Source organism: Cebus imitator, unplaced genomic scaffold, assembly GCF_001604975.1.
Source record: "Cebus imitator isolate Cc_AM_T3 unplaced genomic scaffold, Cebus_imitator-1.0 Scaffold367, whole genome shotgun sequence".
Lineage (NCBI taxonomy): Eukaryota > Metazoa > Chordata > Mammalia > Primates > Cebidae > Cebus > Cebus imitator.
The window spans coordinates 2,102,960-2,117,322 of NW_016107682.1; the positions used below are offsets into that span (position 1 = coordinate 2,102,960).

At 38.8% G+C, this 14,363-nt stretch overlaps 2 protein-coding genes and 1 non-coding gene across 12 annotated transcripts in view; all 3 read left to right on the forward strand.

The window, feature by feature from the left end:
• LOC108288181 (liprin-beta-1) overlaps positions 1–8,586 on the forward strand; it is a 43,654-nt gene extending 35,068 nt beyond the window's left edge. For all 10 annotated transcript variants that reach the window (XM_017507050.2, XM_017507054.2, XM_017507052.2 and 7 more), the window contains 6 exons: positions 3,003–3,125; positions 3,806–3,931; positions 4,520–4,708; positions 7,182–7,361; positions 8,022–8,087; positions 8,227–8,586. In XM_017507050.2, coding sequence (XP_017362539.1) covers positions 3,003–3,125; positions 3,806–3,931; positions 4,520–4,708; positions 7,182–7,361; positions 8,022–8,087; positions 8,227–8,313 — 771 coding nt within the window. In that variant the 3' untranslated portion in view covers positions 8,314–8,586. The remainder of the gene's footprint in view (positions 1–3,002; positions 3,126–3,805; positions 3,932–4,519; positions 4,709–7,181; positions 7,362–8,021; positions 8,088–8,226) is intronic.
• Positions 5,910–5,982, forward strand: TRNAK-UUU. Its single transcript has one exon. It is a non-coding gene; the product is annotated as a tRNA-Lys (tRNA).
• A 2,776-nt stretch (positions 8,587–11,362) lies between the features above and the next one.
• REP15 (RAB15 effector protein) lies at positions 11,363–12,524 on the forward strand. The gene has a single exon (XM_017507078.2). The coding sequence runs from the start codon at positions 11,734–11,736 to the stop codon at positions 12,442–12,444; it is 711 nt and encodes a 236-aa protein (XP_017362567.1). The 5' UTR covers positions 11,363–11,733; the 3' UTR covers positions 12,445–12,524.
• Positions 12,525–14,363: the final 1,839 nt, after the last annotated feature.

The window sequence follows — 14,363 nt, forward strand, 5'->3', positions numbered from 1 at the left end:
CTGAGTAGCTGGGGTTACAGGTGTGTGCCACTGTGCCCAGCTAATTTTTGTATTTTTGGTGAAGATGATGGGTTTCAACCCAACTACCAGAAGTGTATCTTTTTCAAATGAGTGGAAAGTTTTAAACAGCCAATTTAAGTAGGCATTTCTCAGTATTAAAAAAACTTGGAGTTCAGTTCATGGATTTTTCTTCCCTACCATTGAACCCAAGCCCTTACCTTCGTGGGCACATCACTTAAACCTGTGTGAAATAATGTGAATGTGTGTAGTATGTTGCACATTTACTATGTGTCAAACATTCTTTTAAGCATTTTGCTCATATTAATACTGGATTCTCAACAACCCTTTTAGTTAATATTACTATTATTATAGTGTGTATACTATATATACATGTTTTTAATACTTTTTATTTTAAAATAGTTTTAGATTTATGGAGGAGTTGCCAAAGATAGAATAGAATTTTGTATACCTTTCACTCTGCTTCCTCTAATGTTAACATCTTACATAATCATGATTACATTCATAAAAACTGAGAAATTAACATAGATGACAATACAATCAACTAAACTGAAGACTTTATTCACATTTCACCAGGTTGTCCAATAAGCTCCTTTTCCTGTTCCTGGATCTAATCCACATTAAAACACATATTTTGTGACTTAGGACTTGTGGGGTCAAATTTTCCAGGGTCATTTACTCTTTTAGAGCCATTTCACATAAACTGCTTGTGATTTTAAGCTTGAATTTGTTCATATATATACAATATAATTATATAGTACTATATAGAGATAGTATTATATACATATAATACCATAGATTATGTGTGTGTATGTATATACACATACACATATGTGTGTGTAGATACACATACACACACACACACACACACACACACACACATATACTCTGTGTATCTATAGTATTATAACATTATTATCCCTACTTTTTTTACGCGTATAAAGGAAGGAATCCAGAGATTGGGTAACTTGGTAACCATGTTTCCGCAATTAGCAATAGAAAGTCATAGAGAGTTTGAACTCAGGCTGTTTCAAGATCCCTGCTTTTAATAGCTCACAATTATAACTGTAACCCATTGAGTAAATATTTGCCTTCCTATCTAAGTGTGAGTATGTTCCCCCCGACAATGTGAACAAATTCAAGCTTAAAATCACAAGTCTGTGAAATGGCTCTAAAAGAGTAAATCACCCTGGAAAATTTGACCCCAGAAGTCCTAAGTCACAAAATATATGTTTTAATGTGGATTAGATCCAAGAACAGGAAAAAGAGTTTACTGGACAAGCTGGTGAAATGTGAATAAAGTCTTCAGTTTAGTTGATTGTCTTATCGTCTATGTTCATTTCTTAGTTTTGATGAGTGTAATCGTGATTATGTAAGACGTTAACATTAGAGGAAGCCGTGTGAAAGGTATACAGAATTCTATTCTATCTTTGGCAACTCGTCCACAGATTTAAAATTATTTTAAAATAAAAAGTTTTTAAAAATCCAAATTAAGAAGAAAATCACCCAGAAAGTCTGTTTTGATATAAAAGAACTCTTAAAAATCCTTAAAAGTATAAAGAATTTCAAAAATAATTAACATTTTAATCACACTGTAAACATTGTGCATTCAGATATTTTTTAAAGCTGTTAGACTTTAGTTAGATGAAAATAGCCTACATTGAAGTGTTTGGAATGGGTGTCTCAATCTTACATTAAAATAAATACTTCTTCTGACTTAGGGCGCTACTTTTTAGAAATTAATCCAGAAAAAAATTTAGGAAATAATTTTTTCCCAGCTAGTAGCCTGAAGGATTTAAACTAATTAATATTTGTATTCATTATTTCTGTAGTAGATCACATTTTTTTCTTTTTTTCACAAGAAATGTTTTATCAGAAGATAGACGTTTTCCTTGTTTATTTTCTGGGTGTGCTTGGAAGTAGACTGGTGTTTATCTTGACACTGCCCGCAATATCACCTCTTCTGAAAGAATTTGTTTTGGTGTGTTTGCTATATTTGAAAATATTCCCAAGAGCCACAGCCTGGTGAAAATTCTTCCTTGAAGGGGTTGATTGGTAATATATATATATGTGATACTTATAACTTCATTTTTTTCTCTCCGTAATTCTGACCAAAACCTTTGCACTGGTTGTTACAGTTTTTCCAAAATGGTTCACAGTGTTTTCTAGATAAACCATTATAATCTAGAGCTATTCAATAGCAAACAGGTCCTTACTAAAAAAAAATCTAGAACTAGAGAATTATTATGATCAGGGAATAGCATAACAAGAGCACTCTTCTGATTTTCCCCAAAACTATGATGTGCTTTAGTTCAGAAAACCAAGCTTTGGCTATGAATGGTGGCTTGTGTGTAATCCCACCTTTTTGGAAGGCTGAGGCCAGATGACTGTTTGAGCCTAGAAGTTTGAAAGAGTCTGGGCAACGTAGTGAGACCCTGTCTCTCCGAAAAAAAAAAAGACGAAAAGAGAAAACCAAGCCCTGATCATGTTCATCTGCGAGCATTGTTTGCTCTTCACTATCTGCTGAAAGGAAATAGAGAGGGCAGTTTAGTCAATGCCTATGTGCTTTATTTGCAGATAAAGTTTTCAAAACTAAAGAGGAAACAAAGGCATTCCCTATTTATGGTATGTACAGATCAAGTCAAAGCAAATCACCTTTTGTAGTGACCCAGCAAGTGCTTTTCAAACTATGTTTTTCAGAGCTGTGGGGTCTTACAGTCCTGTCTCAGAGCATCTGGAAGAGAGAGAAACAGGTGGAAGCCAGCTTCATTGGCAAAAATACTAATTTGGGGTTTTGGGAAAGTGGTTCCAAATGGAAAAGTGAGTTCTGTTACTGTATAAAAGCTTTGAGAACTCTGACAAGCCCTTGGGGCATATTGGTTTGAAGGGCTCTTCTCCTCTTACTCCAGTCTTCTGAGATTCCCTAAGAAAGTCCTCAGCTACAGGCCAGCACAGTGAGCTCCTCCTTTTGTTCTTTTTTGCAGGATGACTTACTGTCTTTGAAGGTTGTGAGTGTGCTACACCATCTCAGTATCAAAAGGGCCATCCAGGTCCTGAGAATCAATAACTTTGAACCAAATTGTCTACGGAGGCGGCCATCTGATGAGGTAGCATTTTAATATTGAGGTTTGTAAGCATGCACTTCCCAGGCATGGGACTGTCCATGTGTGTGAAACTAAGAGCTATTTTTTCTTGCAGGCTTAAAATCCAGCCTCATTTACTTCTTAGGCTTTTTCTGTATTTTTTCCTTTTTTCTCCATGGTGGTTCCACTTGTGTAACTAAAGCCAAGCATTCTTTTTTACTTGTGCTTCTTCCTTTTCTTGGTTGTATGCTTTCTTCCATTTCCTGACTCCCTAATCCACAGAGATAAATATCTACAAAGACTTCCTTTTCTGGATAAGTACAGTGGCCCATGCCTATAATCCCGTACTTTGGGAGGCCAAGGCAGAAGGATCACTCAAGCACAGGAGATGGAGACAAGCCTGGGCAACATAGGGAGACCCTGTCTCTACAAAAATAGTAACAAATTAGCCAGGCATGGTGGGTGCACGCTGATTGTCCCAGCTACTCAGCAGGCTGTAGTAGGAGGATCCACCTGAGCCTGGGAGGTGGAGGCTGCAGTGAGCCCTGATTACACCACTGCAACTCCAGCCTAGGTTAGAGAAAGAAAATTTTTCCTTTTCTTTATGCATTTAGTGGGATGTTGAGTAACTGTTCTCTGTGGACCAGACCTTTTAGACAGAAAATGCAATTTAATATTTAGGATCCTGTTGTGTGTTCCTATAGAATAGCATCACCCCATCAGAAGTTCAGAAGTGGACGAACCATCGAGTGATGGAGTGGCTGCGTTCCGTGGACTTGGCAGAATATGCCCCCAATCTCAGAGGCAGTGGCGTCCATGGCGGGCTCATGGTAAGGGTCTGATTTAGTTTCAAATTGACTTATTTTGTTTCCATCAGTCTAGTGAGTAGGATATTATCAGTTTGTGCTTACCATAATCCTAAAGTCATCTGACCCAACCCTCCTGCACTATTTCTAGTAAATCTTTCCTTTCAGAGTATTTGTATTGATATCATATAACTCCAGATTGGATTTAAAGCCAGTTCTTTTTTATCGTCCCCTTCATGTTGAGTAACACGTAGCTGCTGTCTCTCATGTGATCATGTTTGAAAACGCTTGCAAGGATGCAGATTGTATTTCTGCACATTGATGTTGCATAAGGAGTTGGCTGTCACGGACTGCACCCCAAAGAGGTAGAGAGCACTGATATTGGGATGCCTGAAGCCTGGATTTGAGTACCAGCTCTATCACTCACTAACTTGGGCAAAATGGAGAAAAGATATGCAAATTAAAGATCGAAGTCCATACCCTGTTTACCTCACCGGGCTGTTGAGAGGATCACTGGAGATCACCTAAGTGAAAGAGCTTTGCAAATTATAAAGCACCATACAAACATGTATGATTTATGGTGACTTTTGACAAGCTTAATTTTTTTAACAGGTTCTAGAACCTCGTTTTAATGTAGAAACAATGGCTCAGTTATTGAACATCCCACCAAATAAGACTTTGCTGCGAAGACATTTGGCCACTCATTTCAACCTTCTGATCGGGGCTGAGGCCCAGCACCAGAAGCGAGATGCCATGGAGCTGCCAGATTATGTCCTTCTAACAGCTACTGCCAAAGTGAAGGTTGGTTCAGGCTCGTACAGTTTAATAATTGCTTGGTGCAAAGACCACATTGTGTCAGTTACCTGGTTATTCTGTTTTCTGGGGTTTACTAAGTTTTGTGGATGGGTTCCTGTCCAGCAAATGCAGGAATCCTCAGTGCTTAGTTGGCTTAGGAGAAAGATGTTGGCCAAGAGACAGTTCGCAGATAGCAGAGAGCTTTACTGAAGGGAAATAGGGAGCAAAGAGCTTATTGTAGGAAAAAAAAAAGTACAGGAGCTGATCCTGCCAGGAAAACAGCAGGGTCACAGTAACGATGCTTATTTAAAGGGACAGTGCACTCCGAAAACCAAGGCACAGTGAGCTGCTGAAAGAGAATGAACCCAAGAGTTCTGTGTTGGGTTTTTATGATGTCCAGTTTTTTTCTTGAAGCTCTCGCCTCTGTGTTAAGTCTCTGTCTTTTTCATCTCATTTTCCCGCTCCTGCCTTAAGTCCTCACCTTTTCCCTGCCTAGTTCCCATCCCAGGTTTGTAGGACCCTCCCTTACTGTAGCTGGTGCGCATGCGTGGGTTGGGTATTGGCTACAGTTCTACCTAAAAGCTGCATTGCTCCTTCCCGCCGCCCCCAAAAGGTTGTGTAGCAGTCAAATCTATATGTATTGTATGTATCTGCATTTATCTTAGGAATTTCTCCTTTGCCCTCTTCTCCTCTTTGTCAGCATGCAGCTAGCTACATTCTGGCAGGTGAAACGCCCCTTGAGATGCCCAGTAATCGCTCACTCTGTGAGATTACTGGGCATCTTAAGGGGTGTTTCTTTCTGCATGGGTGTTTCTCCTCCTCTCTGCTCATCTCTAACATGCATGTTTTGGGTGGTTTCTGGGGTGTGAGATTTTCCAGACCACTCTTTTCTCATGGGCTTCCCCTCATATCTAGCTATCTGCCTATTCTGACAAGCTGAAGGAACAGTTGACCCTTGAAGAACGTGAGTTTGCATTTTACAGGTCCACTCCTACTTAGGTTTTTTTTTTTTTTTTTTTTTTTTTCCCAAGCAAATGTGGAGGGATGCAAAACCCACATATAGAGAGCTTCGACTTTTTAGGTACACAGGTACTGCTGAACCATGTACAGATGTTGGTATACATGAGGGTCTTGGAACTAATGCTCCATGTATACTGAGGGATAACTGAGTATATATCTTTTAAAAGTATAGTAATTAAGAGAATGCACCCAGATAGCTCAGTCAGTAAAGCATCAGACTTTTAATCTGAAGGTCCAGGGTTCGAGTCCCTTTTTGAGTGCTCCCTCTTAGGCAGGCATGGTGGCTTACACCTGTAATCCCAGTGCTTTAGGAGACCAAGACAGGTGGATCACTTGAGACCAGGAGTTTGAGGCTGCAATGAGCTATGATTGAGCTATGAGCATGCCACTGCACTCTAGCCTGGGCAACAGAGCCAGATCCTGTCTCTCAAAAAATAATAATGAAGAGCATGATGTTGGCTTCCAAAACCCATGCACTGGTAGTGCAGAGAGCCCATAACTTGGGTTCAAATATTGATTGCAGTTGTTCTGTTTTTATAAGTCAAGTATAGAAGAGAGATTTCTCTTGTACAGATTCAGCTTGTCTGGCTTACAATTGACCAGCCTTGTAAACAGGAAAAGATACTTAAGAAGTGGACCAGAAGAGAATGGATATTTCCTAGTTTACCTGGATTTATGGATCATACCAAATTCAGATTACTTTTTCTTCTTTTAAATTAATCCTGGATTAAGTCTTCTAAATATGTTATCTCACCCAACTTGATGGGTTATCAGGTCCTCCAGAAATTTGTGCCAAGTTCTTTTTACTTTTTTTTTTTTTGCTATCTGCCTGAGTCATCCAATGACCAAGATGGAGTTTCTCTTCTAAGTTTCACTGAAGTTTTCTCTCCAAAAAATTCTTTTAGCAATCACCAGTTCTGTTATGGAAGCAGAATAGACACACAAGATAATCATAGCCTCAGCCCAAGAAAAAATATAGTAAGGTCCATTTTATTTTGCTAATCTTAGATTGAAAAACCTTGCAAAATTGGACTCAACCCTAGAAATCTCATTGCATTAAGGCCTGTCTAATAAGAACAATGAAGCCAGGTGCAGTGGCATGTGCCTGTAGTACCAGCTACTCCAGAGGCTGAGGCAGGAGGATCTCTTGAGACCAGGAGTTTGGAGCCACTCCAGACAGTGACTATCCAGCTAGTTGACATGAATAAGAAGAATAAGATTAATTTTCTGAGATTCATAACAAGGATCATTTATCATTGCATCATTTGTATGCCTAGGATGCCCTTTCTTTTTTATACAAATTTAAACATCCAGTTACTTTTCTTTCTACATGGGGTAAATAATTAAATTACACATGTAGGGGAGAGTAGTGATGCAAAAAAAATTACATGTTATCAGTCCTTGATTATATGAATTTCATCAGATCCTTTGGATGTTTTTGTTTGCTTTTCTTTCAAAGCCAAAGAAACTTGCCTTTAGCAATTTTGGGAATTTGAGAAAGAAGAAACAGGAAGATGGTGAAGAATATGTTTGTCCAATGGAATTGGGACAGGCATCAGGAAGTGCATCTAAGAAAGGATTTAAAGCTGGTTTGGATATGCGCCTGTATGATGAAGATGATTTGGACCGGTTAGAGCAGGTAAGTCCAATACTGGATACCTTTTTCAAGTGCTTCCAGCATTCAGACACTAAACGGGAACTTTGTATGCTGTGTCTGATGGGGGATTTTTTTTCAAATAACTAAAAATACAGATGTTAATAAAAAATAGTGAACACTTGGAGATGGCTTATATGTTCCAGGTACCATCCTAAGCACTTAATGTATGTTTATGGTAACCTTAAGACATGGATAGTGTTGTTATTCTCATTTTGGAGATAAGAAAACTGAGACAGAGAGCTAAGTAACTTGCCCAAGGTCTTCAACCTGTCACTCTGGCTCCAAAGCCTGTGATATTTACCTGTGTTATGCCATCTCTGTATTAAAACATGTTAGGAATGGACAGGTTATTCTATGCAGCGTTTTCAGATTCAAGTTGTGGGAGTGCATATTTCCACTCCAATAAACAATCCTTTGGTACTGTTAGCAAAGGCATTAGACTAGCTGTGTCAGTAAAGTGTCTCTTCTGATTTTTCACTTCTGATTGCAGTAGTGAGAGGAGATTATCACCAGAAGTGTTCTGTTGCTCCTACCCCGTTCAGTGCTATTTGCATGATTTCTTCTTAGATTCTTGTTTCTCTTGCTGCACTTTCCCTGAAATTGTGAAAACACATATGTCACATTTTGGTTTGTTCTTTGCAGATGGAAGATTCAGAAGGGACAGTGAGACAGATAGGTGCATTCTCTGAAGGCATCAACAACCTGACAGTGAGTTTGTGAAATGAATTGAAAATGTTGTTCTATAAATGTCTTTTACAACAACCCCAAAAGACCTCATGTCTCTTGGAGAATGTGTAGTTCTGAGCTCATGGCTCTCAGTGTGACTCCCTGTCTCCTTGTTTTCCAGCACATGTTAAAAGAAGATGACATGTTTAAAGATTTTGCTGCCCGTTCCCCCAGTGCCAGCATTACAGATGAAGACTCAAACGTTTGACCATAGCACCTGGATGAACATGAGGAGTGCTTAGTCTCTTTCCTGCTTTCTTTTCCAAATACTCACAGTATATACAACAGGCAACAGATGGTCTATTGTTTGTTGTTCCAACTTCTGCTCCTTGAGAAGTTTACACAGAAAGCAGGAGTAACGTGCCGATTCTGAAGTTGCCACAAAAAAATAAGACACTGGTGAATGAGAGTATAATTGTTTTTCTTCTATTTAATGTAAAAATCTGTGATATATTATATTTAAAGTATTGCATTTAAGATGCGTGTTTTACCAGAGTGTGTCCATTCACATCCACGGTATGGAGGGTTTAGGGAACAGGAACCAGGATGTGAACGATTTTGTCACATCAGTGTTCACTGTAGCCACCTAAGTAGGACATCATATGATTTCAGAATCAATATGTGGAACTTCTGTAAGCATTCAGTGTGCCCACTAAATGCCAGCCACACCTCCACTTGCCTCTTATTGTCTTATTTTTATATATTTTTCTAAATATATGTATATATACAGTACATAGAAAATAGAACTTTTATTTTGTGACATAAGGACGATGGTGAAAAGATCACGTTTTTGAAACAATGTGATGATCAGAGTGTTCATATACCAGCTGGTTTCTGAAGAAGTCAGAATGATCTTTCTCCATACTGACTTTTAACAATGTTGATCATTGAGGCGAAATTAATATATGTAAAATATTCCTTTTTGATGACACCACAAAATTTTTCAACAGTTTAAGAATTTCAACCTTAATCTTGGATCCCTTTACCTCATATGGAAGAACCTGAGGGACATTAGTAAATTTTTTTTTGCTTGGTTGGTTTTTTTTTTTTTTTTTTTTTTTTTTTTTTTTTTTTTTTTTTTTTTTGAGATGCTCAGTTGCCCAGGCTAGAGTGCAGTGGCACGATCTTGGCTCACTGCAACCTCCACCTCTCGGGTTCAAGTGATTCTTCTGCCTCAGCCTCCCAAGAAGGTGGGACTACAGACACATGCCACCACGCATGGCTAATTTTTGTATTTTTAATAGAGACAGGTTTTCACCATGTTGGCCAGGCTGGTCTTGAACACCTGACCTCGTGATCCACCCGCCTCTGCCTCCCAAAGTGCTGGGATTACTGGTGTGACCACTGCGCCCAGCCTTTTTTTTTTTTTAAGTGACAGAGTGTCACTCTGTTGCCCAGGCGGGAGTGCAGTGGCATGACCATAGCTCACTGCAGCCTTGAATTCCTAGGCTCCAGTGATCCTCTCCCCTCAGCCTTCCCAGTAGCTAGGACCACAGGCACATGGCTTCCCACCCCACCTTTCACACCTGGCTGATTTTTCAAATTTTTTTTGTAGAAACAAGGTCTCACCATGTTGCCCAGCCTGGTCTCAAACTCCTGCCCTCAAGCGATCCTCCCACCTCAGCCTTTCAAAGTACTGGGATTACAGGTGTGAGCCACTGCATGCGCCTGGCCTACTACTAACTTGAATACATTCAGAATCCCCTCCCCCACCAAAAAAAATTGTAGAAATAGTTTTTGAGGAAACCAAAAGCAAAGCAGAAACCTTCACAGTATTGTTTTTCTCTTCGTTAACTACATCATTACACCAAAATACTAACAGTCTGCCTAAACATGTTCATTGTTTATTTCTTAGGCTATCAATGAATGGAGCTTTTTAAAAAGTTGAATATTTGTCTGGACATTTTATTTCAAAGATCTAAAAAACAGAGGCTGCAAAATTCATTTTATAATGGATGTTTTGTTATAATAAGATGTAGTTCATGTTTTTCTGTAGCACTGGGCCCAAATATTCTTTTTAAAAAATATCGCTGCAGCAAAAACTATTACTGTGTTTATTATATTTGTAGGAATATTAGAAAAATATTCTATTTTTTATTCAGTGCTACATAATTACCCATGGTAGCCAACCCTACAATAGACAGGTTTTCACAAATTGAGGTGGAAGTGGGCAGTTCAGTATCTGCCATTGGACTTGATTATAAAATGTATCTGAATATCAGTGGTATTATCTTCTAAGTTGTCAGCAAGTTACCAAGTTATTCATTAAAGAACTTATAATACCAAATTGCTATTTATTCATAACTAAAATGATTTGATGCTAATAATAATTTTCTTTAAATGCTACCGTTCATTATTTGGTAACTGTATTGGACTTTATTTGGATTTTATTTTAATGTGACTAGATGTCACCATTTGAAAAAGTCAATTTGTTCTTAGAACCTGGTTGAAAATACAAGGAGACTGTTACAGATGCCAAATATTTTTTATTCAGGACAGTATAACCTAACTGACGATATGTAATAAGGTTAATTTTTTTATGATGTATATTATTTACAAAATATACACTGCTGGTGTTACCATACAAAAGAAATAAAGTTCATTGATAATTGCCTCATTTTTATTGCTGTTATTTCATTTTCCATTGTTCATAGCAACAGGCTTTGTTTCTGATATAAAAAGTAACATGATCTCTTTATAAACTGCCATAAATTTGTTTGAATGGAGTTTATAACATGTATTAACAGATAGGAATTTGAGGCCTTTGTTTGAGAAGCTTTTGTAGGAAAAGAAGAAACTAAGCTGAGGAATGAAGAATCATGGCAAAAGGTAAAAGAAACAAAAACAAAAAAATTTAAAAAGAAAAAAATACTGGCAGAAGGGATATAGGAAAAGCAAATGGAAATGACTCACCTCCAGACTGGGAGAAGTTAGTTGTAGAAAGAGGTATACGGATCTTTGAAGAACTAACATAGTGGGCTGTGCACAGGGCTCATGCCTATAATCCCAGCACTTTGGGAGGCCGAGGTGAAAGGATTGCTTTAACCTAAGAGGTCAAGACCAGCCTGGGCAACACAGTGAAACCCCATCTCTACAAAAAATACTTAAAAATTAGCCAGGTGTGGTGGTGTACACCTGTAGCCCCAGCTATTCAAGAGGCTGAGGTGAGAAGATTACCTGAGCCAGGGAGGTTGAAGCTGCAGTGAGCCATTATCACGCCACTGCACTCCAGCCTGCATAGCAGAGTGAGACCCTGCCTCAAGAAACAAGAAAAAGAACTAACATGCCATTTTTACTTTAACACTTGGAAAGAAGAAACATATCTTGGAAGCGATTACCAAAGATTAAAAGTAGAGTGGATATAACCTAGATAGAACAGATATTTCGTGTGAAATTTGGTATCACTAACTTAAACCAGCAGGAACTGTATGAATGGAAAACACCCAGTTAACAAACAGAGACCTAACGTGTATTTAGCCGTATGTATATATGCTTAACTACACCCAAGGAAGCTGTAGAGTTAAAACGTGAACCATGTTAACAGATGGGACTTCTCTGCAGAACTTTTTCTTTGAGATAGAAGTGGTTTGAACTAGATTCACTTGTTTGATATTTGAATGCAGAGAAAATGGGGCAAAAAGCATCACAACAGTTGGCTCTGAAGGACAGCAAAGAGGTGCACAGGGTCTGTGAGGTGGTCAGTGAAGCTATAGTCCATGCGGCTCAGAAGCTGAAGGAGTACCTTGGATTTGAATATCCTCTGAGTAAACTCTGCCCAGCTGCAAATACTCTGAATGAAATCTTCTTAATCCACTTCATCACTTTCTGCCAAGAAAAGGGAATTGATGAATGGCTGACGACCACCAAGATGACCAAGCACCAAGCCTTACTATTTGGCGCTGACTGGATTTGGACCTTTTGGGGATCTGACAAGCAAATAAAGTTTCAGCTGGCAGTACAGACTCTGCGGATGTCTTCACCTTCTCTCGTGGAATCTAAGCCTTGTGACCTTTCCAATCCAGAATCAAGGGTAGAGGAGTCTTCCTGGAAGAAAAGTAGATTTGATAAGCTGGAAGAATTCTGTAGCTTGATAGGAAAGGATTGCCTGGGTCTGTTTTTCATCTTTGGGATGCCGGGAAAGCCTAAAGACATCAGGGCAGTTGTCCTGGACAGTGTCAAAAGTCAGATGGTGAGGAGCCATCTGCCAGGACGGAAGGCTGTGGTTCAGTTTGTCCTGGAAACTGAAGACTGTGTCTTCATCAAAGAGCTGCTCAGAAGCTGTCTGAGTAAGAAAGATGGGCTGAGAGAGGTGGGCAAGGTTTATATTAGCATTCTCTAACCTGGATATGTATGATGTGACTGGCCTGTAAGAAGAAAAGACAAAAAGATTCTAATAAGCAAGCTCACCTATTTGCATCATTCCAGCATGGGATTTTTTTTTTCTTTTATTTTCCCATTGACTGAAAATGATTACTGAGTTCAACATATATTCGTGTCACAATTACAGAGAGAGAGAGAAAAAAAAAAAACCTGGCTGTAGTTCAGGAAAACTTATAATTTGGTTTAATATTTCATTCACTTATTCAGTAATAAAAATGGCAAGAGATAATAAAGTCACATTTAAAGTTTTATTTGCAAAAAGAAAAAAAGGTGTCTGTTTGAAATACTAAGTCTAGCACTCAAAAGTATAAAATGTGTTTTTGCATCTGTTGGTGGGAGGTGGGTAGGGTAAAGTAGTGGGTAAGGCTATTGAGCAGGCTTAATTAACATTTGTAACACCAGTTTCAAGCCACGCACAGTGGCTTGCACCTGTGGTCAGCTACTCGGGAGGCTGAGATGGGAAGATCGCATGAGCCCAGGAGTTTGAAGCTACAGTGAGCTATGATTGCACCACTCTAGCCTGGGCAACAGAGTGAATCCTCATATATATATATATGAGGATTCACTCTGTTGCCCAGGCTAGAGTGGTGCAATATATATGTATATATATATATATATATATATATATGTATATATATTTAATAGTTTTGGTTGAGGACTCCTGAGGAAAACTCACAGCGTTCTTCTCCTCTAACACTTAACCTACTCTGCCTCCTCCCTATCTGCTGTCTCTGCACTGAGAGGACATTATGGGATTTACTTTGAGATTCACTTTAGTGTTAGCTCTACCTATGATTTAAAAACAGTGACCTGAATAACAATTCCTTTTAATAATAATATTTGTTTAGCCTTTGCAGTAAGGAAAATGTATTCACATATAATAACCATTTTTGCTTAAACGCCAGTGTGGAATTATAACAGTACAAAGAGGAATCACCATTACTTATTGTACTTGTAAGTCAAGTCAGATGCTTTACATATATTAGCGTAATTTGCATGTGTCTTCCATGACTCTAAGAGGTTTCTATTTGCCAAATTAAAGAGCTTAGATAACTCATAAATCTATTAAGTGACTCAACAAAAAAGTAAAGTCTGTCCAGTAATAAAGCCCATTACTCTACAGTCACGTAAGGAATATTCCCTGTAAGCCTATAAATTATGTTAAGTAAAAATCGATTTACAAAAAAGAAAAGAAAAGAAAATTATTTGGCCAGGAAGAATAGCTGTGATCCCGGCACTCTGGGAGTCTGAGGCAGGAGGATCGCTTGAGCCCAGGAGTTCAAGACCAGCCTGGCCAACATGGGGAAACCCCGTCTCTACAAAAAATATAAAAAGTCGTGGTGATGTGTGCCTGTAGCCCCAGCTACTTGAGAGGCTGAGGTGGGGGGATCACTTGGACCCACGAGGTCAACGCCGCAGTGAGTTTTGATCATGCCACTGCACTCCAGCCTAGGCAACAGAGACCCCATCTCAATAAAAAAATATATGAAAAGAAAATTCTCTGATTTTAAACTACTGGAATTGCTGAGACCACAAAGATGTTCACCTGCAAATATGCTAGCTGGTTGCTGTTGCTCAGTTTTTCTCCATTTCCTGACCTTAATCTGTGGCTGCTTTTCCTTTTGTTGAACAACCTGTTCACTGATATGCAGCCATTAGAAACGTGGGCTGAAGCCTTTCACCTGCATCCAACCTCTTAAAACCGCTTCTGTTTCTGACAGTCTTCTTATGGCCTAAGCCCTTTCTGTATTTTGGCATTTAGGGCATCTTCCTGTGAGGCTAAATTAAGACATACAAGTGCAATATGGCGTTATGCAGTATATTCCAAAGAAATACATTTGTTGTTGTGATTTTTTTTTTTTTTTTTTTAGACAGTCT